Below are 27,636 nucleotides of genomic sequence, written 5' to 3' on the forward strand. Positions count from 1 at the left end.
TACCAAACGCACGACCTTCTGCCGCGGGACCTAACGAGCCACTAAATCGAGCAAAAAGGCAGAAATTGCCCCTTCACCCACTACTCCAATCTGGACGCAAGATCAGTGTTGGGCCCAAAGGTCTAGCTCCCAGCAGGGCCGTTGCAAGTACAACGGTCTCGTCTGAGCATGCTTTGCATGAGAGAGATTTTACGATCGGGCCCAGTCTCCCGATCAACGACGCATCTAATGGTAGCGGCATTGCAAAGGCTATCCGTGCATCGCTGGCACGGAAGCCATCGTACGCCAGTCTCGCGTCTCATCAGATTAGTGATCCAGGCGACAATCTAAGCTCGCGACCTATCGACATCCAGCCGGCCTACAGCCATGAGAATAGCGATCTTGCAAGTATCGTCGAGCAGCAGATTGCAGGCACTATGGTAGGAGGTGTGCTCGAGGGAGACGTATCGCTCTCGGCAACTCCAAAGGCGGGAGATGAAATGCGCGATCGTCGTAAGAGAGGCTCAATCAACGAGAGCTTGGATATGGAATCCCCATGGGTGATGCTATTGAACCCGTGCAATCCGAGAAATGACAATATGCGACTCGCCAGCCAATATCGCAAATGGCAGCATGTCTTCCCACGAGCCGTCACTCCTGGTTCTTTCAAATGGGCGTCGATGTGCTCTCCTGCGGCACTGCCACTGACAGCAGAATACAAGCCTTCTGCGTCGGAGTTGAAGGCACACTATCGTGCGGTCGTGCGGCGACATGTGATCTCAAACTCATCAGGGCTCAGGCACGAGACAGCGAGGAACCTCGTTGAGCGGCTCATCGATGTCCGGCTGATTCGCGGCTTCCAAATCGTTGCTATTCGCAACAGTGGAGGTGACCAAACATTTCAAAGTACAGATCGACCGATTCTGATGGCGCTGGGCAGACGGTATCACGAGCTGCAGCGCTTCTCGGATTTCGAGGTGCAGATCGTACAATACGAGCCGAATGCCGGCATCGGCAGTGAACATGGCGATGCTCAACATTACACCACACACTACAAGCCCAAAATGCGAATGCTGACTGGTGTGGCATTGAAGTCAGAGGTGACGTATCATTCAGACCCACCGCTATCTGACTGGAGTGCCTTGGATGAACATATCCTCGGATTGGCGCCAATGCCCAATATCAAAGCCAGCTTCAAAGTGCGGCTGGTACTCGTTCCCAGTGACCAGGTTCGACACGATCAGCTGGCAGCCACTCGTCTGGGCGGTCTGTCAGATGACGAGAGACGAATTGAAGGTATCCAACGTCTGACTCAAACATGGCAGCGTCAGAAGTATGTGACCGCAGAAGATCAGCAGCATCACGTTTCCTTGACCAAGGTCAGGACAGAAGCGCACCCTGCTGAGCGCGACCCAAACCCCTTGGCGATCGAGTACCACACAAAAGACCCCAGCATCGTCGTCAACGCTCACGGTCCGATACTATACAGCCAGCTCGACGACGGCGAAGTCAACACTCCCTTGTTCGCCGACTCCGAGAAGCATCACAGCAGCAACTTCGACCTGTCGAAGCTCATCAAGCAGATGCAAGAGCTTCCGCCGTACGGAGTCGAGATGCGAGATCGAAGGTGGCTCACACTCACTCACATCAAATGTTTTCGTGGAGATGAGATGACTACATGGCTACTTGGTGCTTTCAAGGATTTGAAGTTGAGAGACGACGCTGTTACGGTTGGGAACGAGCTTATGAGTCGAGGCGTGTTTGCCCATGTGAGGCAAAAGCACAAGTTCCGGGACGGCCATTACTTCTACCAGATCAGCGGAGCACATCGAACGACGGAGTACCCGGATACTCACAGCCTGTTCAGCAAAGCGCCATGGAGATCAGCTCCCACCCCTGTCGGTGAGGGTTTCTCTTCGCCAAATGTTCGCCCGGTGAGCGGCATTAGTGGCGATTCTGGGTCGACGGCTTCTTCAAGGGGCACGCCAGTGACTGGACCGGTGGATGCGAAGGAGATCATGCTCAGTCAAGTGATGCAGTATAACGTTGATCCGCAAAAGAAGTCAGATCACTTGCAAATCATTGATTTACACTATGGTGAGAGCATATCGATTTGACATACAGGGCATCACTAACTTCAACAGACCGCATTCACAATCCCGAGAACTGCTATCACATCCAGCTAGAGTGGCTTGGTACTTCCACGAAGCTCGTCCGGGACGCCATCTCTCGCTGGTCCGGCGCGGTCGAAAGCTACGGCCTGCGACTCGTCCAGGTCCCACTGGAAGAAGCCTCGAAATTCAGAGAGCATCATCCCTTCGACCAGCCACAGCCCATCAGTCTCGCCCTAACACCACCGGACAAAGTTCTTGCCACCCCTCTCATCGAACCGACAACGTTCACACCTCGTATCGTCGAAGATCGCCACTGGTATCACAAAGCACTCCTCCGCAAACGAGACTTCGTGCTCGACTTCGAAGCCGCTTCTGCTTTCAGCTCCAAGCTTCACGTTCGCCACTCATGGGGCACGCCGAACTATGCACATACCCAATTTGTGCACAAGTCTGGCCTTGTGCTCGCGCAAGTCCTCAGCGACGACACAGGCGACTTCCTTCTCCTGCCAAATCGGCTGGCATCAAGTCGACTGACCGGCTCTTCCGCAAACACTAAGCAGACTCCGGAGAACGCCGAGACAGTGGAGAGTATCGTCAAAGGCTTCAAGACATTCTGTCACGACGAAGAAGCATTGAGGTTGTTCTACAGCGAGGCGGACAAGCCCAAGCCTGCAGCTGCTCCGAGTCCGTTTACACATGCAGCGCTGGCGGCAGACCTGGATGTGCCGCCCATCTCGTTGCCGGCAATATCGATGCCGCACGATAAATCACAACAGAGTGCTCGTGGAATGGGCGTGAGAGGAATTGTGTGAAAATAAAACGACAGCGCTATCACGGATCCCCCCCCCCCCCCCCCACTCTCAAAGAACGTCTCATACTGGATGCTTCGCTGCCACCCTGAACGGATGCGCCTCAGTGTTGTACACGAAGAAATTCGTCTTGTTCTCACCCTGCTGCACATTCCACACTCCCTCCTTCGGCGACTGGATCAAAAACTGATACTTCAGCGTCTCAGCCAACATGAAGCTCGGCATGAAATCATCCGTGCCACCTCCATCTTCCGCCAGGACATTCTGCAGACTGCCGAATCCCACAGGAAGACGCTCGGTCTTGTTTTGGGCGATGGCGTACGCCCATGCTACGTCGCGCCAGTACTGGTCGCGGGTGGTTTGATAGGCGTAGTACCATGATTCTACTGCCTCGGGGGTTTGGCCGCCGTCAAGATGGCCTGTGGGAATGAAGAAGCCGGCATGCTTGTAGTGCTCGGTCTGGTCAGCGAGGGATGGGTCGCTGTCAAGCTCCGTGTTGTTCCAGCTGGACCGACTTGGACCAATGCCAGAGGATGTGTGGCGATACCCATTTGCGCAAAACTCGCTGAATTTCAGTCCGTACTCGCGGTACTTTGGTTCATTCAGAGCGGTGCTGCCGAGGAGGAAGTTCCCGCCGATGAAGCAGGCCAGATAGTCGGTTTCCGGACGCACGATCTTGCCCCGATACCTTCCCGCCATGACGAGGTCTGGCCGACTGCTTGGACTGCTGAGCAAGTGCTCGATGGTGGAATCTGCAGCCTTGCGCCACTGCTCGCTATAGTTGCCGTATCGTTCTGGATCGTAGACGTACATCTTGATCAGATACTCGTACGCGCTGTCACTTCCGCTGGTCCAGCCTCCTGCATCGTCGATGGTGGAGCCGTTTTCGACACTGAATTTGCTTCCTGCAACGCGGTCAGCAGAGCCTTCTCGGCTGATGTCAAGGTAACATACCAGTGAGGCCGGGAAATATTTCGGTCACATTTCTGAACCAGTACGCCTCTGCCTTTTGCGCGAGGTCGCCATACAGTGGGTCTCCGGTCAGATCAGATAAGTGCTGCCACTCCAACACAAGCGTACCAAGCTCTGCCAGTCCGGAAGCAGAGTCGCCATTTTCCAGCAGCGAGTCAAAGGTGGAAGTTTGCATATCGATGTAAAGTCCGTTGACCGGAAGCCCTGTGGTCGTACTGAAAGCGAACTTCAGCGTGTCCGCCAGCCGAACTGCCTGGCTCAGAAGAACATCCACCTTCTTCTCGTCCGTGACCATGTGCGCGAAAGGTCCTTTGAGCAGATCGTAAGACGACAAGAGGCCTCCAAGATACCGGATCGTGGTCTCGAAGAGACTCGTATCCGCGGAATCTGGTGAATTGTTCTTGGTGAAGTCCACAGTGGGAATGAAGTGCAGAATAATGTCCACGATGTCTTGCTGCCCCATTATGATGGCGGTGTCCAGGGAGTTGATCATCGTGAGACCCCATCCATTACGGCTGTCGCTGTAGCTGTTGCTCCTTGGTAGAAGGTCGTCGTGTGGGTACGCAAACTGGCGATAGCCGTCCCAGGCATGTCGGAACATCTCCACCACAGCATCTGCACGGTCTTGCTGGTTCGTGGGGTAGCTGGTGTAGTCCCAGTCTCGGCCGCATTGGCGATCGTACGAACGGTTGGGGCAAGCATGGGCCGCATGGTCGATTGCTGTATTCTGATGAACGGGACTGGTGGTATTATTGGCTGCAGGCGCTTCAGCAGCGTAAGCGAATGCTCCAAGGAGGTAGAAAATGTTCAAATGATGCATCGTTGCTGGATATCATATGTGCTCTACCGAATCAATGTCGTACAGACGCCGTGCTGGCATCCTTTTTACGCTGAGATCGCGACATAGTAGAGACCGCCTCAAAGCCTTCTCGCAGTACGGAAACGACCTCCAGATCGCCATTGCTGCCTCTGCTGACGACTGCACAATTCTTGTGACCAAACCAATGCAGAGCAAGCGTCAGCGGCGGTCGAATCTTGGTTGCTCCTGCCACAAGACGAGGGCCACCGGCCACAGCATGGTAAGACATGAATAGTACACAAGAATCATGCTAAGTAGTCGTACAAATACTTACCTGTATGGCAATATAGCAGGCCTATCAACTTACATGTACGCCTATTTAGCATGCGTGGTACGGTACCGGTACGACCATCGAGCATGTTATGCTGACTTACCTGTACCCTAATTTAGCATACCTATTATAGTACATGTACGACCATATAAGCATGTCTGCTAACTTACATGCACGCCAGCGTAGCATATCTTGCTAACTTACCTGTGCGACTTTTTAGCATGTCTGCTAATCTCCCTACACGGCTATATGACATGTCTTGCTAGCTTGATTGCACGCTGTGCGCTAATGTGCATGATATTCAACACAGTCGTCCGTGTGTCCAGGTGTCGTGCCAACCGGCGAAGCCTTTCGTCGACAAGTCATACGTGCGGTGGAACATGCGGTGGAACATGGACATTATAGAGATTGACTCTACTAGCTAACCAAGCAGAGGATCGCAAGAATGCATACACGAAGACAAGGGCAGAAATACAGTTGATTTGTGGCTGACTATTTCCCTGTGCTACCCAGCTCAAGTTGTATTGTAGCATTGCTCGGACACAATACATTCCCGTACCCAAGCCAGTGATCCAGGAAAGGCCTCATCAATGCCAGGAAAGGACGACATGCGATTCGGATCCGAACCGAGACGTCTCCGGACAGCTGATGTCTGGCAGATACTCCGCAGCCAAGGGTTGAGTTGACGTCGGTGATTGAGTGCTGTCGACGAGGATCGATGGTGAACGAAAGTTTCGTCGTCGGGTGTCGACGATGAAAGAAAGTGGTGCCGATAGTGGTAATGTCCTAAGCTCGATGGTGGTTGGAAGTGGCCGAGATGTTGGTCATGATGTCGGTGCAGGACGTCGATGCCCGAGGTCGGCGGTGAAATCGGTGGTGAAGTCGTTGGTCAAGTTGCTTGCAGCAGCCCACAACTGTTTCGACGCCGTGTAAGCATCTAGATGCAGTTGTAGCCACCAGCAGCGCCAGCCGGGGGGTCTTTGCTGTTCGAGAGCGTCAGCGAAGACTCGGACGAGAGGTTTGTTGGGCTTGACCAACTACACGCAATTTCCAGCGGTGCCGCAAGGTTGGCCGAAGTAGTCGCATGCCTGACCGACTGCGGCAAAGGCAAGGACCGCTGAGACAAAGGCAGTGAAGCGCATGGTCGGTGATTTGAGGTTGAGTGGGAGATGCGATGGGAAGCGTGGAAGTGTGGAAGTGTGAGTGTGCAATTCTTGGAGTTAGGGAAGTGAAGAGATGGAAAGCAACGAAGGAATCGCTCGCAGCTGGCTTCTATATGTGTATATTTTCTCTCCGAGGATCAACCACCCGGAAACCTTCCAATCGACGTTGCAATCGTCATTGGCGAGAACTGCGGGAAAAGTGTAAACGAGGAGCGTCATATGTACGTTGTTGCTGGGTGTGAAACATATAGCTTTGCAGGGCAGCGTAACGTCGCCGTGACCAAGTTCGCATCTGTTGCTTGTGAGATCGCGTTGCTGAAAAGTGTCGTCGGGTCAACCTTCAGTGAAGGCTAAGTCAAGCGACGTTGGACTGATGAGGATGAAGAACGAGGAGGAGGGAGAGAGGACGAACGCCGTCGTGGGACTGGGACCAGCCAGGGCGGTTGAGCCGACGGAAAGGAGGACTAGGATGAGGTTTGAGAAGTGCATGATGTCTCGGTAGGAATGACGTTTTCGTGATGAAGAGGAGATAAGAATGGATGGAGGAGATGGAGTAAGCAACGAGAGGAAGGATATGCTCACAGCTTATACGCTGGACATCGTGTGTACAAGAAGTAAGGTCGGGACCATCGAGCGGATGAGAGCATCATCGGTTCAGAACTCGGTTGTAGATGGCCCAACTTCGATGCCGCTTGCTTGATTGCTTCTTGCGTACATGAGGACCTCTGTGTGCGCCGTCTCGGAGAGTCTGGTCGCGACCGTCCGGTATATACTCGGCACCTCGGGGGAAGAACAATGAGTAACTTCCTCTTTTTTTAAAGGGTTTGTGCATGGATTCGACGAGGGTGTAGCGGAGGCCAGCAGCAGCAAGAGTTGAGAGAGAGGACTCCGCGGTTGCTTTGCCTATGATCAAGGTCGAGCAAAGAGTTGACGTGCGGAGTGATTTCCATCAGCAATAGCAAGACCACGAGAAAGAGCACAGTCGGTCATCCTCTGCTGGTCGGCGGCGTAGGGCGGAAGTCGAAGTGGGAGCCCATCCATGTATTGCTCTGGCACCAGACAAGTCTCCTTTCTGTCAGTTGACCAGCCGAACTGTCCAACTGGTAGTAGTAAGACCGAGCGCATATGCGAGCGGGAATTTCTCGTATTCAATGGCACGATGTTCGTCAGAAGGCTGTCGGCAAGATCGCGGCAACAGGTGATCCGCCTCCGGAATTGCTAGAGGGATGTCGTGCGATGTTGCCCGAACGTCTCATCGATGACGACATTGCACTGTATGGCACAAGGCTCGTATGCTCGTGTGTGGTACCTGGTTGATGCAAGATGATGGACAAGATGGACAAGAGCATCTTGAAGAACAGTTGAAGCCTCAGGCTGAACTTCGGCACATTCATCTGAGCACGCTAAATCTACTAGCGTCAAGATCACATGCTCGCTACAAACTTCCACATTGAACCAAACCTCGACCTCCGCATGACTAAGCTATACGCGTTTCACTGATCCTGCTGCATATTGAGTCCTGCTGGAGCCGCCAGTGGTATAAGTATTTTCTCATTTCGAACAGAATCCTTTTCTTCTTCTTTCCCTTTTAGCTCTCTTTGCCTTTTGGCTTAGGTATGTCACACTTCCACACTTTTTCCAATCGAGCCTCGCTAACATCATTCAGATCAAGTGTAGTATCTGGTATGCACCTTCCTCATCCAGCGCACAACGCTCCTTCCTTGCTAACCTTTCGCAGTTCTTTTCAGTTTAATCTCTGAAACGTCACTACGGTGACATTCTATGATTATACTTATTTTTGGACCTACGCCGGTGGCCGCTGAGCTTGCTCATGTCACTGACGACCGTGTCGCCAGTATTGCACTGCCTCTGGCTGACGCGAAGCTACTTTTTTCATCAGTTGTGTGGCATTTCGGTGCTGTGCGTTGGAGAAGAAATCTCTGTCACCCGTTCTCACTCAGCACGTTCGGCCTGCTGGCCACCTCGCTCGCGGGCGCGGCATCTGAAATCACAAGCTTGCATCAATGCTTTGGTGGCTACCTGGATGTCATGCGCGTTCTCCGTTGATGATCAAAACTTCCATGCGCGAGCCTTGCAGCGCAAAGGTCAAGCAGGCCGTCAAAGCCATCACGGCTCAACATGGTTACACTGCAGCGCAGCTTGTGCGGGGATGCGACGACGGCCACATTGAGCAGCCATCAGCCGCAGTCTACCTGGTCATCTATACCTGACTTCAAAGTTGCTGCTCCTGTCACCGATCCTTCGATGCCTTCGAACACACTCGATGCTGCTGGCGTCGCTGGGACCTGGGTCGCGGCAGGTCTGGGCTTCATCGGAATCTTCGCCATTATTGGACCAGCGCTTGTCTGGAGAGCGAGTCTGACACAGCGTCACAAAGCTCTCATGCGCGTAGGTCGCCATAACAACGGCTTCTTGTCCGATGGCATACTGCTCTGGCCAGGAATCCGCTTGTTTCGGATGGAGCGGGCTCCTTTACTCGACACCGCACGACCCTTCGCAGGTGGGGAGTGGCATGACTTCGATCTCACTCGGGTTAAAGAATGGCTCGTCAGCGAAGCATCTTGGACAAAGTTTGGCGCCTGCCTTGAAGCATACGGTCTCAGACTTCATCGCGGGCGGAAACTTGTGCTGTTCGTAGAGTCGTTGAAGTTGCCAGTTCATAAGACTCAGCTGATGACCTTTCTCGTGCTCGTCCGGTACCATCGCTATGACTTTCTCACCACCTTCGCCCCAGCACCGCCTTGCCCGCTCTTGGCCTGTTCCTCCATCCACCTCCGCTGCTCGGCCAGCAGATCATCATCCGCATCATCCATTTCGGCATCACCTTCAGCTTCCTTCCGCCTCACACTTGCCGCCGGCTCCTCCGGCAATGCACCTGCCAGCTTTGCCTCTTCCTCCCATCCCTTTCTCTCCAGCTCGTCATACTCCTCTCTGCGGTCAATCCACCTTTCCTGCACATCTCTCACTTCCATCTTGCCGTAGTTCTCACTCATTGCCTGCGCCCAAATCGAGGCCTCGTCGTTCAGCGTCCGCCCGGACTCGTCCGTACCTCGCGCTCCCGCAAAGACATATCCACTCGCACGATCGATGGCGCGGAGTAGTGCAGACATGCTTTGACGGTCTTCCACGGCGAGAGTCTCGAACCCAACCAAGCCATGGTCTTCGACCAGCCCGATGAGAGCCTCATTCAGACGATCCCATTTCTCAGTTCCGCCCATGGTCCCTGCCTGCTCCGCAGCGAGACTCGGCAGCAGATAATGAAGATCTTGAACTTCGGTGTAGTAGTCGAGGTTGAAAGGGAGATCCGCACCGCCCACTGATTTGAGGTTGTCGATCTTGGTCAACACGTTGACGATGGGGTATGGGAGGTGCAGCATTCCCCGTAAGCAGAGAATCAAGCTGCTGAGGTAGAGACTCGGACGTGTCAGGACAACGGAGTCTAGGAGTTGAATGACGACTATCTACTGTGTTGGTCAGTCAGCGGCGTTGGGAAGAGTCGAAGGCAAAGCCGGAGAGCATTACTCGATAGCCAGCTTTCTCAAGGCGCTCCAATATTCGAGGAACGGCAGTGTGATGTGTTGTGAGCTCGGCCTGGCCAGGCGGATCTAGAATGATCGTTTCTTCTGCGTTGAACATTAGCAAAGCCCAGACAGCTATGCAGTCGAAATGCCATACCACAATCTGCAAGATGGCCTTCTAGCCACTCAAAGTTCGCTTCGATCTCCTCCATTGCCCAAAGCACGCCTCCGTTGGGCCCAAGTTCTTCTCTCTCCATCACCTCCTCCACGTCGACCAGTTCTCGTACGTCAAATGCGGGCTCGTATGGAATGTTGTCATTTGCAGGGTCCATGTTGGCTACTGAGCATGGGCGCGCTACTGCTCGCATGAATTGTTGTAGGCCATTACAGAGCGTGGACTTTCCGGCTCCTGGAGGACCGATGGGTACCAGTATTGTGCGCATTCTGAGTATGAGTCGACTCGAAGAGGTCTTCGATGTTTGTTCGCTGTCGTGAATGTTGTTGTACCTGCGTTGCTGTTCACGTGCTGACATGTGAAAGATATTCCTTTCTGTTGTGGATCATCAGACTGACCATTAGTAAAGTGCACGTGACTAGTGCCAAGGCATTCCCACACACAGATAGCTAAAGTAAGAATCTCACACTTAAGATTCTCTCTGCATAACAATATATACCTGCTAATTAGAGGTCCTCTTCTACTTAGCTTAAGTCCAATCACAACAGGTTATAAGCCCGGCGTAACTACTGCACACTTAAGGAAGAATTATCTGTTCTAAGCGCAGCTACTAGAACCTTACTGTACACTGTTTAGACAGTTAACTAGCGAGCCGAGAAAGAGCTAGTTACAACAACAGCCGCAATGCAGGCTAATAAGTTCAAGACTGCGAAGGAGAATAAAGTCCTAAGAAAGGGGAGTAACTTCTTAGACTAGTTAAGGATACTTAAAGCAGCCCTTATAGACAAGGAGGTGTTAGGCTATGTCTTTTATAACATTCCCTAGTGCCCTGCCTAACCAAAGCTAGGAATTAAAGTCAGATATCCCTCTCTACTAACTAAGGAGAGTACTACTTTATCCTCCTAGGCTCTAACTCCTTCCTAAAAAGAAGGAGGGGACACTCTAGTAACAGAACCTATTCTAACTAGTAGACTAAGACCAACTCCTCTCTAAGTCTAGCACAAGCATAACCTAATTACATACGGGATTGTTAGCAAAAGGATTAACTAATCTCTAAGGCCTAACTTTAGGGATACAGAGAAGACAGCTAAGGAACTATATAATACTATTGCAGCTACCTACAGGCCTGTTGTAACTATAAACATTTATAACAGCCTAAGGATTCTTAGAATTAGCAACATTAAGATCTAAGGAACAAATACTTAGAAGTACTATAAGGACTTCTAGAAGTAGTATTACAAGTACATCTCTACAACAGAACAATACTCCAGGTCTAAGAGCATTCTAGTCTTAAAGCTTACCTTTAGTAATAAGCAGATTAGGCTGTTCTTCATCTAGGGCCTCTACTATCTAGAATACCTAAGAAGCTAGAGACAATCCTATCACATTAAGAACACAACTCTTAAAGAGCTAATTACCTTATTAATTAAGGAACCTCCTCTACAGATATAGAGGACAGCAGGAGGATTTAGGGGTGCTACAGTAGATAATAATTAGTATACTAAGTGTACCTATTATATCTACACAAATGCAGATTGCTTTAAGAAGCACCCTAACAAGGCCCTAAAGTCCTAGGTACACAAAGGAAAAGGAGGATCTAACAAGGACAAGAAGAAGTCCTAAGACAAGAGCAAGAGATATAACAAGAAGGGAGGAAAGGGTGCTGCAGCAATCAAGCCTATCTCCTCTTCTAATGCAGGCTTAGGCTCTAATTTAGACAGCTTATTTGCAGGAGCAGCAATTGCTGCCGCTAGAATACAAAGGAGTAACACTATTATCTAGGATTCTAGTACATTATACTACTTCTTTAACAACAAGTCCTAGTTCTTAAACCTTAAACCCCTAGAAACCCTAATTAGGTTCTCTTAAGCTATTAGACAAAGCATAGTTACATACTTAGGAAGTATAAGGATTATAATAAAGTACAAGGGGAATAAGTCAAACATTACCTTACAAGATGTATTATACTCTCCCAACTCTAATTACAACCTTATCTTAGCAGAGACTCTCTAGCTAAAGTGCAAGGTCTACCTAGACAGGCTATCTTTATGCATTCTAAGGAATAACAAGAAGATAGGCAAGGTTTAGTCTACTTATAATGTTCTAATCCTCTAGAATGCAACTGTCTCTCTCCCTAAGGGGAGTACCAAAGTTGCTTCTACAACTAACAGGAATATGTCCTATCTAGCCTTTGCTATGCCTAAGGCTAACATAACAAGATAGCACTAGAGACTAGGCTATGTAGGGAACAAGATTCTTAGTACAACAAAGGCTTAAGTCTAAGGACTTAAGCAGATTAACACATCTACACTTAAGCACTGTAAGCTATGCAAGCTTGCAAGGTTACAGAGAGTAGTGTTAAGAACTCTAAGACTAACACCTTAATCCTTATTAGATAAGGTCCACATTAACATTATAGGACTAATCTTTCTACTAGACATCTTTAGATACAAGTACATCCTTATAATTACTAATGCAAAGTTAAGAAGGAGATAGGCTATCTTCTGCAAGCTTAAATCACAAGCTGCACAAATTATTAAGAAATAGACTACTAAGACATTTAACTAGTACAAAAAGATAGTTAAGATCTAGTTCTTAGATAGAGGAGGAGAGTTTAATAACAATAATCTAATTATATTTGCAGAGAATAAGGGACTAAGATAGGATTTCTTAGCTCCCTATACTCCTAAGCAGAATAGAATTGCAGAATCATCTAACAAGGTTATCCTTAACAAGGCAAGAGCAATAATAATTAACTCTAGCCTACCTCTCCCTCTCTAGAGTTTTGCAGTTGCACATACAATCTTCCTTACTAACAGGCTAGTATGCCTGTTAACTAACAAGATTCCTCTTTAGGAATTTAATTAAGATCTTAATGCTAGAACTCTATATATTAATCTAACAAAGGTTAGGAGATTTAGATGTAGAGCATATCTGCATAATTAGGGGAGACCTAATTTATAGAAGTTCTATCCTAGAGCAGAGAAATACTAGAATCTAGGATTCCAGGAGAACACTTTAACTAACTATATAGTTTAGAAGTTTGAACTATCTACCCTTGCTAGGTTTTAGCACAAGATTGTAACCTCTCCTTATGTAACACACAATAAGGATAAGGTATACAGCATAATACCTACTGCCCTAGACTTCTAGGGGGAGAGTTTCCTACAACTAATACAACCTATTACTACAGAACAGGAAGTCTATGCTATCTACACTAAGGATTAAGATTAGGGCCAGGATGCCTAAGGGCAAGATGCCTAACCTCTTACTACTTCTCATCTTTAAGAAGTAGAGAACATATTTAATACTATACAGAGAGAGAGAAACTAAGCCTCCCTTTTAATATCTTAGGGGGAGCAAACATTAGGTTAGGACATACAGTCCTAGGATAACTAACATAAGCAGTCTAAGCCTAATTAGCTAGAGGCTACTAAGCATAAAGAAGCCTCCTAGCTAGCTTAGGGGGAGCATATTTCTAAGGAAACAGGAAGTCCTAAGGGATTCTAAGGAAGTCCTAAGGGATTCTAGGAGCAGGCTAATACCTTATTAACACAGCTATAACATTAAGCATTAGCAGAGGATTGCCCTAAAAGGGAAGACCTCTAAGATTATACTATAACTCCCTTCCTAGACATTTATGTTATAGGAAAGAGGAAAGCAGGGAGAAGCCCTAAGAGACCTAAGAAATTAGGTAATAAAACAAGTCCTAAAAGCTTAGGCACATTTAGACTCTTAAGAAGTAGAAGATTAGTTATAAGAAAAGACTATAGCAAGATCTAGAAGATAGGACTTAAAGTAACAAATCCCAATCTGTCTAATCCTAAGACAGTTAAGGAAGCTCTCTCTAGATCTAACTATAAGGAATAGGAGAAAGCTATTATTAAGGAAGCTAAGTTACTTAAGTCTATAGGATGCCTTAAATAGAAACTTATTAGCACCCTCCTTAAGGGGAGAGTCCCTCTTATAGGGAAATAGGTCTTTAAGATTAAGGTGCTCCTAGATAGAACTATAAAGAAGTACAAGGCTAGATAGACAGCTAGGGGATTTACACAAAGGAAGGGACTTAACTATATTAATACCTTTGCTCCTACCCTAAGAGCTGTAACAGGGAGAATACTCCTATCCCTCTTAGTTAACTTTAGCTAGAAGAGGAGACAAGTTAATATTAAGACTACATTCCTAAATCCAAACCTAGATAAGCAGATCTTTATTAAGCCACTAGAGGGAGCTTATCTCTTTAAGAAAGATGCCTACAAGTACATTATATATGTTAAGAAAGGACTATATAGGCTTAAGCAGGCAGCTGCTCTCTAGCACTACGATGCTGTAGACACTCTCTAAAAGCTTAGTCTAACAAGAACTGTTAGCGATGCTTGCCTCTTTTAAGGGAAAGGCATCCTTGTTCTCCTTTATGTAGATAACTTCCAGATCTTTAGACAGTTAGACTATAAGATTAACAAGCTAATTAAGGGATTAGAGCAGAAGTACACAATTAAGGTTGTTAATACTAATATCTTTCTTAGACTTTACCTAAAGGAAGGGAAAGATAGCTCTATATCTATCTCTTAGGAACACTATTCTAGAGACAAACTTTAAGGACATAGTCTTAGCAATGCAAAGAGTATTAAGTACCCCCTTAACACCCTCCTTAAACCCCTCTAGGATAAGGGAACAAAGGAGGACTATAATCTCTTTAACAAGATCATTAGGGAACTGCAACATCTGTTAAACTATACTAGACTAGACATTAGTTTTGCTATTAACTACTATGTAAGGTTTCTTTAGAACCTAGGACCTTTGCATATTCAGGCAGCTAAACACATCTAGAGATATGTTGCAGGCATAATTAACAAGTGCCTTGTGTACAGGAAAACTAAGGAGCAAATTCAGATTAAAGCATTCTTAGACTCTAACTTTGCTAGTAATCCTAGCACATCTAGGTCTACCTTAGGAATACTCTTTAAAATTGCAGGAGGCCTAGTTATCTAGAGATCTTAACTGCAGAAAGAAGTAGTGCTATCTAGCACTAAGGCAGAGTACCTCTCTCTTACTAAGGTAACAAGAGAAGTAAATTAGGTAAGGAATCTTATTAATAAGCTCTAGCCCTTTACCTAGGCCAAAAGCATTTCTACTATCCTTATTAAAGTAGACAATTAATTAGCTATTAGCCTTATAGAAAACTATACTAACTCCAAAAGATTAAGACATGTCTCTCTTAGGAACTATTACTACAGAGAGCAACATAACAAGGGGAGTATTAAGGTAGAGTTTGTAAGGACAGATATGCAGCTTGCAGACTGTCTAACAAAACCAAAATCCCTAAACACTATCCTCTAATGCATAGATCTATAAATCCAGCAAAAAGATACTTATATGTCTATATTAGGCAGCTAACATAGTTACATAAGAGAGGCTAATACAGGAATTAAACCTGTAACCTTCTGATTTGTAGTCAGAAATTATACTACTAGACTAACTAGCCCTTAATAAGAAGAGGGAAACTGCTCTTAAATTTATGCCTTAATACCTGCATTCCTACCTAAGAAGGATTCCCTCCCTAGAATCACACTATTTTATTTGTCACAAAACTAAGAAGCACAACACTTAGAACACTTATTTTATTCTTATTTGTATAAAGGAAAGGAGGCAACTACACACCTCTACAAAAGCATCTAAGAAACTATAAGAAAAACACCTAGCTAAAGGAAAACTTTTCTATAAAAACCCAAAAGCATTAGAGCATGTCCTAGAACCTGCAGCCTGCCCCCCCTAGACTACTACTAAAAGACTAAGCTAATTCCCCTAGAATCTTAACTTAAAGCCTAGGAGAATGTTAGTTTCTATTAGGGAAGAAGGGATTTTAAGGAGAACATACACAGGATGCTATGCTACTAACTACTACTTTATCTCTACCTTGTTAGAGCTTAACATTTAGCTAAGAGGAGTCTAGTTATAGCATAACACAAATCCCTAAGGATTAGGAGTTGTTAGACTAGGGTAGTTTTCTACTAGGAAGGCCTACTCCCTTAGGTTGTACAGCTCCTCTATTACTATGTTAATAAGGTCTGTAGTAAGGAGATCCTTATTAAGCTTAGCTATAAACCTATTAAAGCAAGCTACAAAAGAGAAGGGACCCTAAGCCCTAACATTTACTCTGTTGTAGTGTCTATTTATCTCTCCTCTAATAAATTAATATATAGTCTAATATGCTACAGAACTATCTTTGTAGATCTATAGGAGATCTCTACTACTAACAGCTCTTGCTTTATCGATAACTTGCTAGAAGGTTTTCCTAGGGACAGAGAAAGCTGCTCTTCTTCTAGAAGCTATAGCTAGTAATATAGATTGTGTTGTTAATAGCTGTAAGGGATAGACGATAGATTAGCTAATAAATTAGCTAAATAGATAAGAGGTATAGATTGTAAAGTAGAGGAATAAAAAAGCTAGAAGAAGATGCTTTTTATTAAGCTAAAGCCGAGCATTAGCCACGTAGTAGGTGAATACCTGCTATACTTAGGTAACAGACAGCTCGTGATAATGCAGCTGCTAATAGGGGAGTGTTGTGGATTATCAGACTAACCATTAGTAAAGTGCACGTAACTAGTGCTAAGGCATTCCCACACACAGATAGCTAAAGTAAGAATCTTACACTTAAGATTCTCTCTACATAACAATATATACCTGCCAATTAGAGGTCCTCTTCCACTCAGCTTAAGTCCAATCACAACACTTTCCCCACCAAAAAAGCTCGGACCACATCAAAACATAAATACTCGACAACGAACTTCAACAGATCCCGACTTCTTTGAACATTGTCGCCCACACCATACTATCCGCACGCCGCCATTGGATCGCCTCGACAAATCTGACCAAGAAGTGGCCCTAAATCTTCCCAGCATTGCTCCAATCGAAACGCCATCACGAGAACTCAACATGAGCGTCACCGAGCTCACGCAACCTCTCTCCGATGTCGTCTCCGCCGCACGCTTCTCCCCCGATGGCCAGACGCTCCTCGTGAGCTCATGGGACACCGACATCTACGTATACAACCGCGACGACAAAGGAGCCTTCGCCTTTTCTAGGAAAATTCGCTCCACAGCGCCCGTTCTCGACCTCGCCTGGAACGCGAATGGCACAACCTTCTACGCCGTGGGACTGGCGCAACAGGTCTTGCAATGCCAGCTTGACGGCGACAATATTCCCCACACAGTCCTGAGCGTCCACGACTCCGGGGCATGTAGAGTCCGATACAGCGCGAAACATAATGTGGTCATATCAATAGCTTGGGACGAGACAATGCATATACACAATTTGGAGAATGGGGGAGTTTCCAGGATGGCACTGTCTGGAAAACCGGTGGCGCTTGCCTTGAATGATGATTATGCTGTGGTTACGCTGGTGAATCGCAAGGTGTACGTTCACGACCTGGCCACCTTGAAAAGTCAATGCACCCAGACGTTCGCACAACAGCAGCAGGAGGAAGAGAAGCCAGTGGCAAGGGAAAGCCCGGTACAACTCAGAGAGAGCAGTCTGAAGTTTCTGACCCGCGACGTCGCATGCATGCCAGATGGAAAGGGATTCGTGTGCAGCAGTATTGAAGGACGAGTGGGCGTGGAATGGTTCGACAAGGAGGACAACAAGCAGATGTACGCTTTCAAGTGTCACCGGGAGAAGACGACGACGGTGAACGAGAAGGGAGAGTCGGTGCCGCTGGACGTCGTCTTCCCAGTGAATGCGGTCGCGTTTCATCCTGTGCACAAAGGCTCTTTCGCGACGGGAGGCGGAGATGGTGTGGTTGCGCTGTGGGATGCGAATACGAAGAGGAGGATCAAGCAGTATCAGAAATTGCCGGCTAGCGTCGCGTGTCTGGAGTTCAGTGCAGACGGGCGGTATCTTGCGATTGGAGTGAGTCCTGGGTTTGAAGATGGCAAAGAGCAGAACGAGCCGGATCAGTCGTTGATCAAGGTTGTGATTCGAGAACTGGGCGAGTCAGAAGCCAAGGGCAAGGCTGCGAAAGAGAAGTCATGATTAGGGAAGAAGGAATATTCTTACGAAAGGGCACATGCTACTTTAGCGAGGCGTTGTGGAGTGTCGATATTGCTATAGTACCTGCGCAACCAGAAGTGAACGACATCCTCAGCGGCTGGATGCTTTTACAGTCACCCAAGCAGCCTTGCAGCCGCCGCCTCCAGATCATCCATCGTCTCAATCTCCCTCTCTTCGCCGCCAAGATCCTTCCTCTTGCTATCCTCCTGGAACCACTTCTTCGCCTTCTTGGACTTCGGCTGCTCCTCTTCATCGTCGCTCCTCTCGCCCTCACTTCCCGATGAGCCTTGCGCATCTCTGATGAAATTCGCCATCGCATCCTCCCCATTGTCATCCTCTCCACCAATGAATCTAACACCACTATCCTCTTCAGCCTCCGCCTTCGCTTTCTCCTTCTTCTTCTCCTTCTTCGCCCGCCGCTTCTCTCTAGCCAACTCCTTGTCCTCCACGTCCGCAACCTTGACCCTCTCCGCTTCTTCCTCGAGGAACTTCCTTCTCTGGTCTGCCGCCTCACCGCGAGCCTTGAAGTCATCTTCATCCTCCAGCTCGTAGATTTGGTGCGCGTTGCCGTCGTCGTCGAATACGAGCTTGCTGCCCTTGTCTTTGAATTTGAGCAGCTTCTTCTTGCTCTTGAGGAGTTTCTCGCGTCGTTTCGAGTCCAGAACAAGAGGTGCTCGAGCACCATCGATGTTGATCGACTTGGCAATCTCACCGTCGGCAGTCTTGGTTTGTGGCAAATCAACATCCGAATCGTCGTCGACATCTGCAGGAATGCGACGTTTCACATCAAAGAGATCGTCGTCTGCATCTTGCTCGCCGTCCAGCCGATTGATGTCTGCAGGGTCGTCCGCAGCGATCATCTTGGAGTAATGGTCGGCCAAGATATCTTGATTCTGGCGCTCGAACATGCGATCGTACTTGGTACGGACTTCCTTCTTCTTTGACTTCGGTTTGGCGCCGTCCTCGCCGTCCCCTGCATCCTCGTCTTCCTCATCCTCCGAGTCTGATACAAGCGCCTGTCGAGAGGCGTTCTTCTTGCGCTTCACTTCTTCTTGGTCGGCCTTCAGGAACTTGATACGTGGTGCACCGGGTAGACCCAGGCTTGCGGCGAACTCTTCCAACGGGTACTTGTCGAGCTTAAAGATCTCCTTGTCCTTTTGAATGTGTAGACTTCGGACATAACTGGCGAAGCACTTCTGTCCGAGGTACTTCAGTTGAGGGTCTTTGAAGCACATGCTCTGCAATTGGTTCTTGATGCTGGTCTGCTTCTTTGCCTTGACATTGATTCGCTCAATCGGGACTTTCTTCTGCTCCAGGCGGCCAAGCATGCCCTCCTCTTCGCTGGGGTCGAGAAAGAGTACAGCTCGCCCATCTCGCTCGTAGCGCGCGGTACGACCGACACGATGAATGTAGGTGTCTGCGTCCTCGGGACAGTCCACCTGTACGACCCAGTCCACAGCGGGAAAGTCCAGACCTCGAGCCACAACATCAGTCGCAAAGAGACAGCTGTTCTTCGCCGCAGAGAACTTTTGCGTGATGTCCAGCCGTGCTGTCTGCTTCTGTCGGCCGTGGAGATGCAGTAGCGGAATACCAGGTTGCATGTGGCGGAAAGACTCATAGACAAATCGAACTTGCTTGCCAGAGGAGAGGAAGATCAGTAGTTTTGACTTCTTCGCAGATTGTATGAATGACCACAATGTATCCAGCTTATCCTGTAGAGGCGTAATCACATAATTCTGCTGCAACGTCTTCGGCGTGGCAGACTGCGCGGCTTCGTGTACCGAGACGTACTCAGGCTCGTTCAACGATAGTCGAGCAAGGTCTCCAACTTTCTTCGTCTGCGTTGCGCTGAACAGCATTGTCTGCCTTTCCTTCGGTAGGTAGTCCACGATAGCATCCACATCTCTTTGGAACCCCATGTCCAGGATGCGATCCGCCTCGTCCAGTACCAGCATTCGCAAGTTGTCCACGTTGAACATCGCCGTCTGTGAGAGATGTTGCAACAGTCGTCCAGGTGTACCAACAACGATGTTCATCCTCGCCAGAGCATCCTGCTCTTCCCTCAGACTCTTGCCTCCAATTACCAGTCCCGCGGCAAATAAATGTCCCTTTCCGCCAACCTTTCGCAGTACCTCGAAGATTTGTATGGCCAATTCTCGAGTTGGTGTGATTATCATCGCTCCCAGTCCAGCATCTCCTCCGACACATTGTGCACGATACAGGTTCTCCAAGACGGGTATGAGAAACGCCAGCGTCTTTCCACTCCCTGTCTTTGCAGCACCGAGAATGTCCTTGCCTTTCAGAGCCAACGGGATCGCCTTGGCCTGGATATCGGTAAGAGTCGAGAAGGCAGAGGACTTCAGCCCTGCTCTTGTTGGATCGGATAGAGGAAGATCGGTGAAGTTGGTGTATTTCGTTTTGGTGTCGAGCTGGGCGACTTCTTCTGCGAGTTTCTCAACGTCGACATCTTCGCGCTTTCGTTTTTGTCCTCGTATCGGCTTCTTCGCATTCGGTTTGCCCTTCGCCCGGGCATTTGTGGGCGGCGCCATGATTGTTGAAGTCGAAGATCGGAAGAAGGTCGAGCCAAAAGTTTCTCGAAGTCTTCACATGCAAGCGGGATCAGCTCCGGCAAAACCTTGGGGGCCGTTGCGCCCGCGCTACATCATCGTCGCTTCCTTCCACACTGCTTCACTCACACGACATCTGCTTATAAGCGACACAACTACCAGCCATGGGCGAAACGGAGAAACCCGCTCAAAAAGAGCCAGAAAAAGACCTCGACAAACTCACCGCCGAGCAAGAAAAAGAAGACGCCGCCTTCCTCGAGAACCTCGCCCGCGACTCCAAAGAATTCGACAAAGACAGCGAAATCGAACGCATCCGGCTCGCCTTCCGCGCCAACGCCTACGACGTGCTCGATCTCCAACCTGGTGTCCCACCCGAAGATATCAAGAAAGCATACCGCAAAAAGTCCCTGCTCATCCATCCCGATAAGACCTCTAATCCCAACGCGCAAGATGCGTTCGACCGCCTCGCCAAAGCGTACCAATACCTCCTCGACGAGAAGAAGCGCCCTCTACTCGACGAAGCGTACGGCGACGCGCGCATGCTGGTGATGCGGGACTTGGGACTATCGGCAAACGATGAGGAGGTCAAGGATCCGGACGTGGACTTTGTCAAGAAGTGGAAGGACAAAGTCAAGTGGGTGTTGGCGGACATGGAAGCGAGGAGGCAAAGGCAAATGAAGGCGCAGATGCAGGAAGAGGGAAGAGCGCAGAGGAAGGAGGACGAGGAGATTGCGGAGAGGAAGAGGAAGAGGGACCACGAGCAGGAGTGGGAGAAGACGAGGGATGAGAGGATTGGGAGTTGGAGGGACTTTCAGAAGAAGAAGGACGGGGAGAAGACGGGGAAGAAGAAGAAGATGAAGACTTTGGGGTGAGAGATGTGCGGTGGAATGGGGCTTGAACTTTTTGGGTTTGGGTTGATATCTTAGCGAGGCGTTCAGGCGTAAGAAGAAGCGCATAGCGATGTCCTATGGCAATACAAGCCGGACAAAATGACCCGCACTTTTTCTGCACAGGTCCTCTTCATGTTTTGTGGTTGTCATGCAAGTCTCAATCACCTTGCGCTGGTTATCTCAGACCTCGATATCTTCGTCGAGCAGGAACAAGAACTCCATGATCGCGAGCGCAAGGAACAAGATGCAACAGAAGACGCAGCAGTTGCTTGCAGCTGCCATTGTGACGGTTCCGCCGCTACCTGCGAGAGAGACGTCGGCCATATCTGCGCTTTGGTGTATGCGAGATTCGGTTGATGTGGGTTATGGTTGAAGGGAGGGACACACTTGATTGGGTGTGTTGTCAGTTCTCCTGAGTGCAGCTCATTCCGCCTCCGTGAGTAGATTCAAGGCGATCTCCGTGCCTGCGGGACGATTCACTGAACACATAGCATTCACTAGAGAGTTCGTTTGCTCTAGTGGATATTCACGTCACTTCTACGGGACACTCCGAAGGTGTCCCGTAGAAGTGATAATGCATTACGGTTCAAGACTCGCCTCGCATTTCTAGCGCGCGAACACAACGAACATCCCTTAATCACAGCCTTCTCCTCTGCTCCTGGCTACTACTCCTCTCCTTCGCCTCCTCCTTCACACCCTCATCATCACTCCTCGTCTCAATCTCAACAACTGGCAAAGTCCCTTCAATACTCTTGATGTCTCCCACAACCGTTCCCTCAGTACCCTCATGTCTCCTCTCGGGCGGCACAAAGACAGCATAATACCTCGGGACCGTGAATCCAAACAGAATGATCGCCAGCCCAATATGCGACACCGTGAACCCCAAGATCATCAACGGATCATAGCGCAAAGTATGGAACTCAGGATACGAGAAACTGAAGACGATCGCGAGGACAGGGGCGGAGATGTATCGGAGTAGAAACGGCCAGAAGACGGGAATGTTCCAGTTACGACCGAGGCCAACGATGGCATTGAGATCGCGTTTGAGTTGATTGCCGGAGTAGAAGGCTACGTAGTAGAAGCGGTCTAAGGCGGTTCGGAGACCACGGGTGACGCTGTTCCGGGACCAGAATGGTTGGCTGAGTTTGGATCGCGATGGGGTCTTGCCGGCGATCATGGCGATGATGGAGCAGACGAACCAGAGTCCGACGCCTGCACCAACGCCATCACCAGGTCCACCCGTTGCGTGGGCCACGCCGACTCCAATGATTTGGCCAGCGATGTAGCCAAAGTTGTAAATGTAGAACGCTGGCTTGCCGACTTCAGTGGCGACATCTTGCCAACGGTAGACTGTCGTAGCGCTCATAACTTCCGACCAGACCACGAAGATGAGCACGACGTTATTGATCCAACGATCGATTCCGTCGAGGAGGTAGTAGCCAAATTCCGTGCAGTATGGCAGGCACATGAGGAAGCAGATGAGTGTCAATATTGTGACGACCCATTCACGGCGCAGCTTCGTGAGGCCTGAGTCCGTGATCATCGTCGCGACGACATCCAACATGACGAAAGCGGAGCTGAATCCGAGAACGATCAGGGTGAAGAAGAGCAGGAATGCCCAGAAGTTGGCGCCTGGCATTTGGAGGACCGCTTCGGGAAGAGTGAGGAAGCCGACGACGAATGCACCGAGGCGTACGCCGTCTTGAGGCCATCGCTCGAGGAAGCCGACCACGCCGAAGACGGAGAAGGCGGCAAAGTTCTCGAACAGCACGTTGGATCCACAGATAAGGATAGCGTCCATGACAGCGTTCGAGTGACGCTGATTGTATGAAGCGTAGCTCGTGAAGTAGCCGAAGCCCACGCCGGTACTGAAGAAGACTTGCCCGACCGCTGTGGTTCTTGTTAGCTTCTCATTATCGCATCTTCTCGTGTTCGTCGCTCACCTGTCTGCCACACGGTCCCGTTGGCCAGCTCGCTTCCTCTCCAAGTCGCCCACAGCAAGCGAATGCCTTCTCCAGCGTTAGGTAGAGACACCGAACGGCCAACAAAGATGATAGTGGTAATGATCGGCAGTCCCATGGAGAAGTAGACAACTCGGCCAGTCATTCCTACCCCACGAAAGATCGAAAACCAGATGAGGAACCAGACAAAAGCACTCCAGCCGACTGTCTCGCCAATGAGCGCAACACCTGGGTATTGCGTGTAAGAGAGAACGCTTGTCCCATCTGCGCTCAATTGTCCAACTATCGGATCCGGATTGGCCACGACATCGCGATTGTAGAACTCCTCGATGCGATTCTCCCAAGGCAGCGGACTGATGAAAGAATTTCGAAAATAAACCATGATCCATGCCAGATTGACGGTGAAGTATTGCACGACAATGAAGCTGACGAAGACCGGGCCAAGTCCAACTCCTCTCAATCGCTTGTGGATGTTGTTGAATGCTAGGACCGTGCCGCCTTGGTAGGCCTGACCGATAGCGATTTCCAGGATGAGGGCCGGAATAGCAATGAGGAAGACGGCCAATAGGTATGGAATGAACCATTGCAGTCCGTAATTGTTGTAGACGACTGAAGGGTACCTGAGCAAGTTTCCTTGCCCAGCACAACCTCCCATAGCAGCCAGCAAGAACGCAGCCCGAGAAGGCCACTGATCGCGACCGCCATCGCCCTTCTTCGGAGGTGGCGCGATGGTGTTGCCGACCTTTTTCAAAAGTTGTAAGAATGGCATGATTGACCACAGCGCGAACGCAAGTGTTGTAGTGTGGTTAGCGTTGTCAATGCAGCATTAGGGTGTGAAAATGGAAGAGCTTGTCAAGTGGGGAACGTAAGAGTTCAGTTCCTGGGGCGAGGATCCCGACCCAGCGGTGGTTTTGTTTGCTCTTGCTCATCGCCAGCCAAGATGCTTGGGACGCAGGTTCCCAATTGTTCGTCGAGATGTCGACAGCCAAGGCCTCCTTCGCTTCTTAGAGAGCAGGAATGCGACGTCAGGCTTGGCTTTCACATGCTTGGCGGAACCGATTCACCAACCACGTGTGGTCCGCGGGCCGAAATATATGGGTTTCCAAGGTGTGACTTGCATTTGATATTTCTGGTGATTCTGATTATGGGTGGTCAGACGCCACAGCTACTGGGCTGTAATTTTTGCAGTCTTCTGTTGAGTGTGGCACAAGTGTTTTCGGTGCCGAGAGTAGACGATGGAGCGTTCCCACAGTCCGTTTACCATGGCATAAGTATTGCGTGCTGAGAGTTCCCCTGGTCGCTGCATCAGCCGTCCACGACACCGCCGAACATGGCTTGCAATGCGCCCAAGACCTGGCTCGAACTTGTGCACGCCGCTCATGTCTTCATGAAATCGTTCAAAGCCAAGCCGAACCCTTTGACTGGCTTCGCCGACTTGCTATCCGCCAGCATAGACTGCAGAGTCGACTTCTTACCACGCCCTCTTTTCTTGACTCCTGAAGGCTCTGGTGTAACACTCGGAGGTGCAACAATTGCGGCTGAGGCTGGTTCGGACGGTCGAGCGGCGACGCTTGGAGCGACAGTATTGCTCTTGGAGGATGATCTCGAGAGCTTGCCTGGCACAGACTTTGCCATCTCGACCGCCGTGGAGGTCTGACAGCGAGAGCACTCCAAACGCATGCGCTTCACGCCGGGCGGCTGATTGAGACGATCCTGGCGAGTCCTCTTGCAATGTCCTTTGGTGCTCGAAGTAGGTCTCTCACAGTTGTAGCCTGGCAGAAGGATGACACCGCAACCAGAGCATGAGAGCGTGTCCTCTGGGTGTTGAGGAGCGGAATATTGAGCCGTCACCGTGCCTAGGTAACTCGAAATTGCTGGCGAAGACACAGCAAGCGATCGGGCAGCTCTGCGGAGATGCTCCTGTCGCATGGTAGCGACTTTTGAGGCTGCCATACCTTCATGAAGAAGTGATCAGCATGTCGATGCGAGGGTGAGAGGGCAAGCAAGATGTGATGGAAGTACGGGGAGAAAGAGAGGAAATCTCACTAGAGGCTGATTGGTACGGACAGCGCCGCTGCTAGCTGAAGTTCCTGCGCGAAAAAGAGCGCGTGAGGTCAAAGCGGGGGCTGTGAATGGCTCGGTCGGATCCGCCGCTAACGGAAGTTCTTTCTTCTCAGCCCGATGCCAAACCGAAATAACCTGAATCCGAGGAAATCGCGTTCAACTGCTGTCGATTGTGTTGGCTATTTCCAATTCTAGAATAACGCAAACACGGAAACTCATGGGACTAGCAATCTTCTGCAATATTGCTGCACTACATCATTCCAAGCATGATCCGATGATCCTCACCCCTTCAACATGAGCATCGAACTCCAAGAAACCAACGGCGTCCGCCTCGCCGTCGAAGGCTGCGGTCATGGCACACTTCACGCAATCTACGCTTCCATCGACGAAGCATGCAAGCAGAAAGGATGGACGGGCATTGACCTTCTTATCATCGGCGGTGACTTTCAAGCTGTTCGGAATGCATACGACTTGAACTGCGTCAGCATGCCGCCAAAATACCGCGATATGTGTGACTTTCACGAATACTACTCGGGACAACGAACAGCACCGTACCTCACCATCTTCGTCGGCGGCAATCATGAAGCCAGCAATTACATGTTTGAGCTGTTGTATGGTGGCTGGGCGGCGCCGAACATCTACTACATGGGAGCTGCGAATGTGCTCAGATTGGGCCCGCTGAGGATCGCCGGGATGAGTGGAATCTGGAAAGGCTTTGACTACCGCAAACATCACATCGAACGATTACCGTACAACGCGTCCGACATCAAGAGCATCTATCATGTTCGCGAGATTGACATGAGGAAGCTGCTCCAGATTCGAACTCAGGTTGATATCGGCATCAGCCACGATTGGCCGCAGGGTGTAGAGTGGAAGGGCAATTTCAAGAGACTCTTCCAGAAGAAGTCGTTCTTTGAAGAAGACGCAAGAAGCGGCAGACTTGGCAGTGTTGCTGCAAAGTATGCTATCGAGCGTCTTCGACCGCGATACTGGTTCAGCGCACATCTGCACTGCAAGTTCGCTGCAATCTGGCAACATGGAGGTGAAGCCGGCGCTGATGCGAAGCCAAATGGCGAGTCAGCAGGAGCACAGAAGGGTGCGGCTGATATGAAGTCGAACAACGAGCCGCTCAAGAACGACGATGAAATTGATCTTGACATGGATGATGATGATGATGATGATGGCACAGCGCCCGCGAATGCCAATGCCAATGGCGACAACACTCATATCGCTTCAAATGGGAGCACAACATCACCAGCTATTGCAAACGCAGACGAGATAGACCTAGATCTTGACGAAGACGATGAGACTCCCGCTACAGCGATCACACACCCAGCTTCGACAACTACAAACCCCAGCACCGCAACAGAGAACGACAGCACTCTCGCCTCAGCCCGCGCCGCCCTCCCAGCCTCCTTCTTCCAGAAACCTCCCGAACCAGAACACATCCAGCATCCACCAGAAATTACCAACACCACAACCCACTTCCTCGCCCTGGACAAATGCCTCCCAAACCGGGACTTCCTCCAACTCATCTCCGTCCCCGAGCCAACCTCCTCACAAGGACAATCACCGCCAAGCCGCCCCTTCAAACTAACCTACGACCGCGAATGGCTCTCCATAACCCGCGCCTTCACCCTTACCGAGCCTTCAATCTTCGGTAAACCAGACGTCCGCCCCGCACCCGCCAAATCCCAATCCGAATACCTCGCCCTCATCACCGAGCAACGAACTTGGGTGGACGCCAACATTCCCGACTCGGCACTGGAGATACCAGAAAACTTCTCCGTCGTCGCACCAGTCTACGATGGCGGTCACTTTCAGGATCCAAAGTATCAGGCTGTGAGGGAGTATCCCAATTCGCAAACGGCGGCGTTCTTTGAGATGCTGCAGGTGCCGAATCCGCTGGAAATTGGGGAGGGGGACATTGAGAAACGGATGGCAGAGGGTCCGCGAGAGGATCCAGATGCGGGGAGGTTTGCAGGTAGAGGGAGGGGTGGTCACAAGGTCCGTGGGCACGGAGGGCGAGGCGGGCGTGGGAGAGGACGAGGCAGGGGACGCGGATGATGTATCGAACACGGAGCGAGTAGATCCCAAAGGAAGGGGCTTCGACTGTGTTATAATCTGCGGCGAGCTGTGTGCTTCGAGCCGCTGACTTTAAGTCAATACGGTTTACCGGCTGTCGCTTCCCAGCAAGAGCTGTCCCAGTCTCAAACACGAAATA

The 27,636-nt window shown here is 49.8% G+C and overlaps 8 protein-coding genes across 8 annotated transcripts; 4 read left to right on the plus strand and 4 right to left on the minus strand.

The window, feature by feature from the left end:
• Positions 1 to 2,965: 2,965 nt before the first annotated feature.
• MgAMN5 (putative 1,2-alpha-mannosidase) lies at positions 2,966 to 4,694 on the minus strand (the record flags this gene model as incomplete). Its single annotated transcript, XM_003849714.1, has 2 exons — positions 2,966 to 3,803; positions 3,853 to 4,694. The coding sequence occupies 2 exons, from the start codon at positions 4,692 to 4,694 to the stop codon at positions 2,966 to 2,968; spliced, it is 1,680 nt and encodes a 559-aa protein (XP_003849762.1).
• A 4,376-nt stretch (positions 4,695 to 9,070) lies between these two features.
• Positions 9,071 to 10,158, minus strand: MYCGRDRAFT_62258 (uncharacterized protein; the record flags this gene model as incomplete). Its single annotated transcript, XM_003849713.1, has 3 exons — positions 9,071 to 9,649; positions 9,711 to 9,811; positions 9,864 to 10,158. Coding segments are annotated over 3 exons (966 nt in total), but the record flags the coding sequence as incomplete, so codon positions are not given.
• A 6,567-nt stretch (positions 10,159 to 16,725) lies between these two features.
• MYCGRDRAFT_62261 (uncharacterized protein) lies at positions 16,726 to 17,900 on the plus strand (the record flags this gene model as incomplete). Its single annotated transcript, XM_003849308.1, has 1 exon — positions 16,726 to 17,900. A coding segment is annotated over one exon (1,083 nt), but the record flags the coding sequence as incomplete, so codon positions are not given.
• A 143-nt stretch (positions 17,901 to 18,043) lies between these two features.
• MYCGRDRAFT_101180 (RNA-dependent ATPase) lies at positions 18,044 to 20,479 on the minus strand (the record flags this gene model as incomplete). The annotated part of the gene is made up of 1 exon (XM_003849712.1): positions 18,044 to 20,479. One exon carries the CDS (start codon positions 20,477 to 20,479, stop codon positions 18,044 to 18,046), a length of 2,436 nt encoding a protein of 811 aa, XP_003849760.1.
• A 166-nt stretch (positions 20,480 to 20,645) lies between these two features.
• MYCGRDRAFT_75437 (uncharacterized protein) lies at positions 20,646 to 21,369 on the plus strand (the record flags this gene model as incomplete). Its single annotated transcript, XM_003849309.1, has 1 exon — positions 20,646 to 21,369. The coding sequence occupies one exon, from the start codon at positions 20,662 to 20,664 to the stop codon at positions 21,367 to 21,369; it is 708 nt and encodes a 235-aa protein (XP_003849357.1).
• Positions 21,370 to 22,024: 655 nt separating this feature from the next.
• MYCGRDRAFT_101182 (uncharacterized protein) lies at positions 22,025 to 24,250 on the minus strand (the record flags this gene model as incomplete). Its single annotated transcript, XM_003849711.1, has 2 exons — positions 22,025 to 23,277; positions 23,331 to 24,250. 2 exons carry the CDS (start codon positions 24,115 to 24,117, stop codon positions 22,025 to 22,027), a joined length of 2,040 nt encoding a protein of 679 aa, XP_003849759.1.
• A 428-nt stretch (positions 24,251 to 24,678) lies between these two features.
• MYCGRDRAFT_110715 (uncharacterized protein) lies at positions 24,679 to 25,301 on the plus strand (the record flags this gene model as incomplete). The annotated part of the gene is made up of 1 exon (XM_003849310.1): positions 24,679 to 25,301. The coding sequence occupies one exon, from the start codon at positions 24,679 to 24,681 to the stop codon at positions 25,003 to 25,005; it is 327 nt and encodes a 108-aa protein (XP_003849358.1).
• A 405-nt stretch (positions 25,302 to 25,706) lies between these two features.
• MYCGRDRAFT_62271 (uncharacterized protein) lies at positions 25,707 to 27,591 on the plus strand (the record flags this gene model as incomplete). The annotated part of the gene is made up of 2 exons (XM_003849311.1): positions 25,707 to 26,454; positions 26,875 to 27,591. 2 exons carry the CDS (start codon positions 25,707 to 25,709, stop codon positions 27,477 to 27,479), a joined length of 1,353 nt encoding a protein of 450 aa, XP_003849359.1.
• Positions 27,592 to 27,636: the final 45 nt, after the last annotated feature.

Source organism: Zymoseptoria tritici, chromosome 9 (assembly GCF_000219625.1).
Source record: "Zymoseptoria tritici IPO323 chromosome 9, whole genome shotgun sequence".
NCBI classification, from domain to species: Eukaryota; Fungi; Ascomycota; class Dothideomycetes; order Mycosphaerellales; family Mycosphaerellaceae; genus Zymoseptoria; species Zymoseptoria tritici.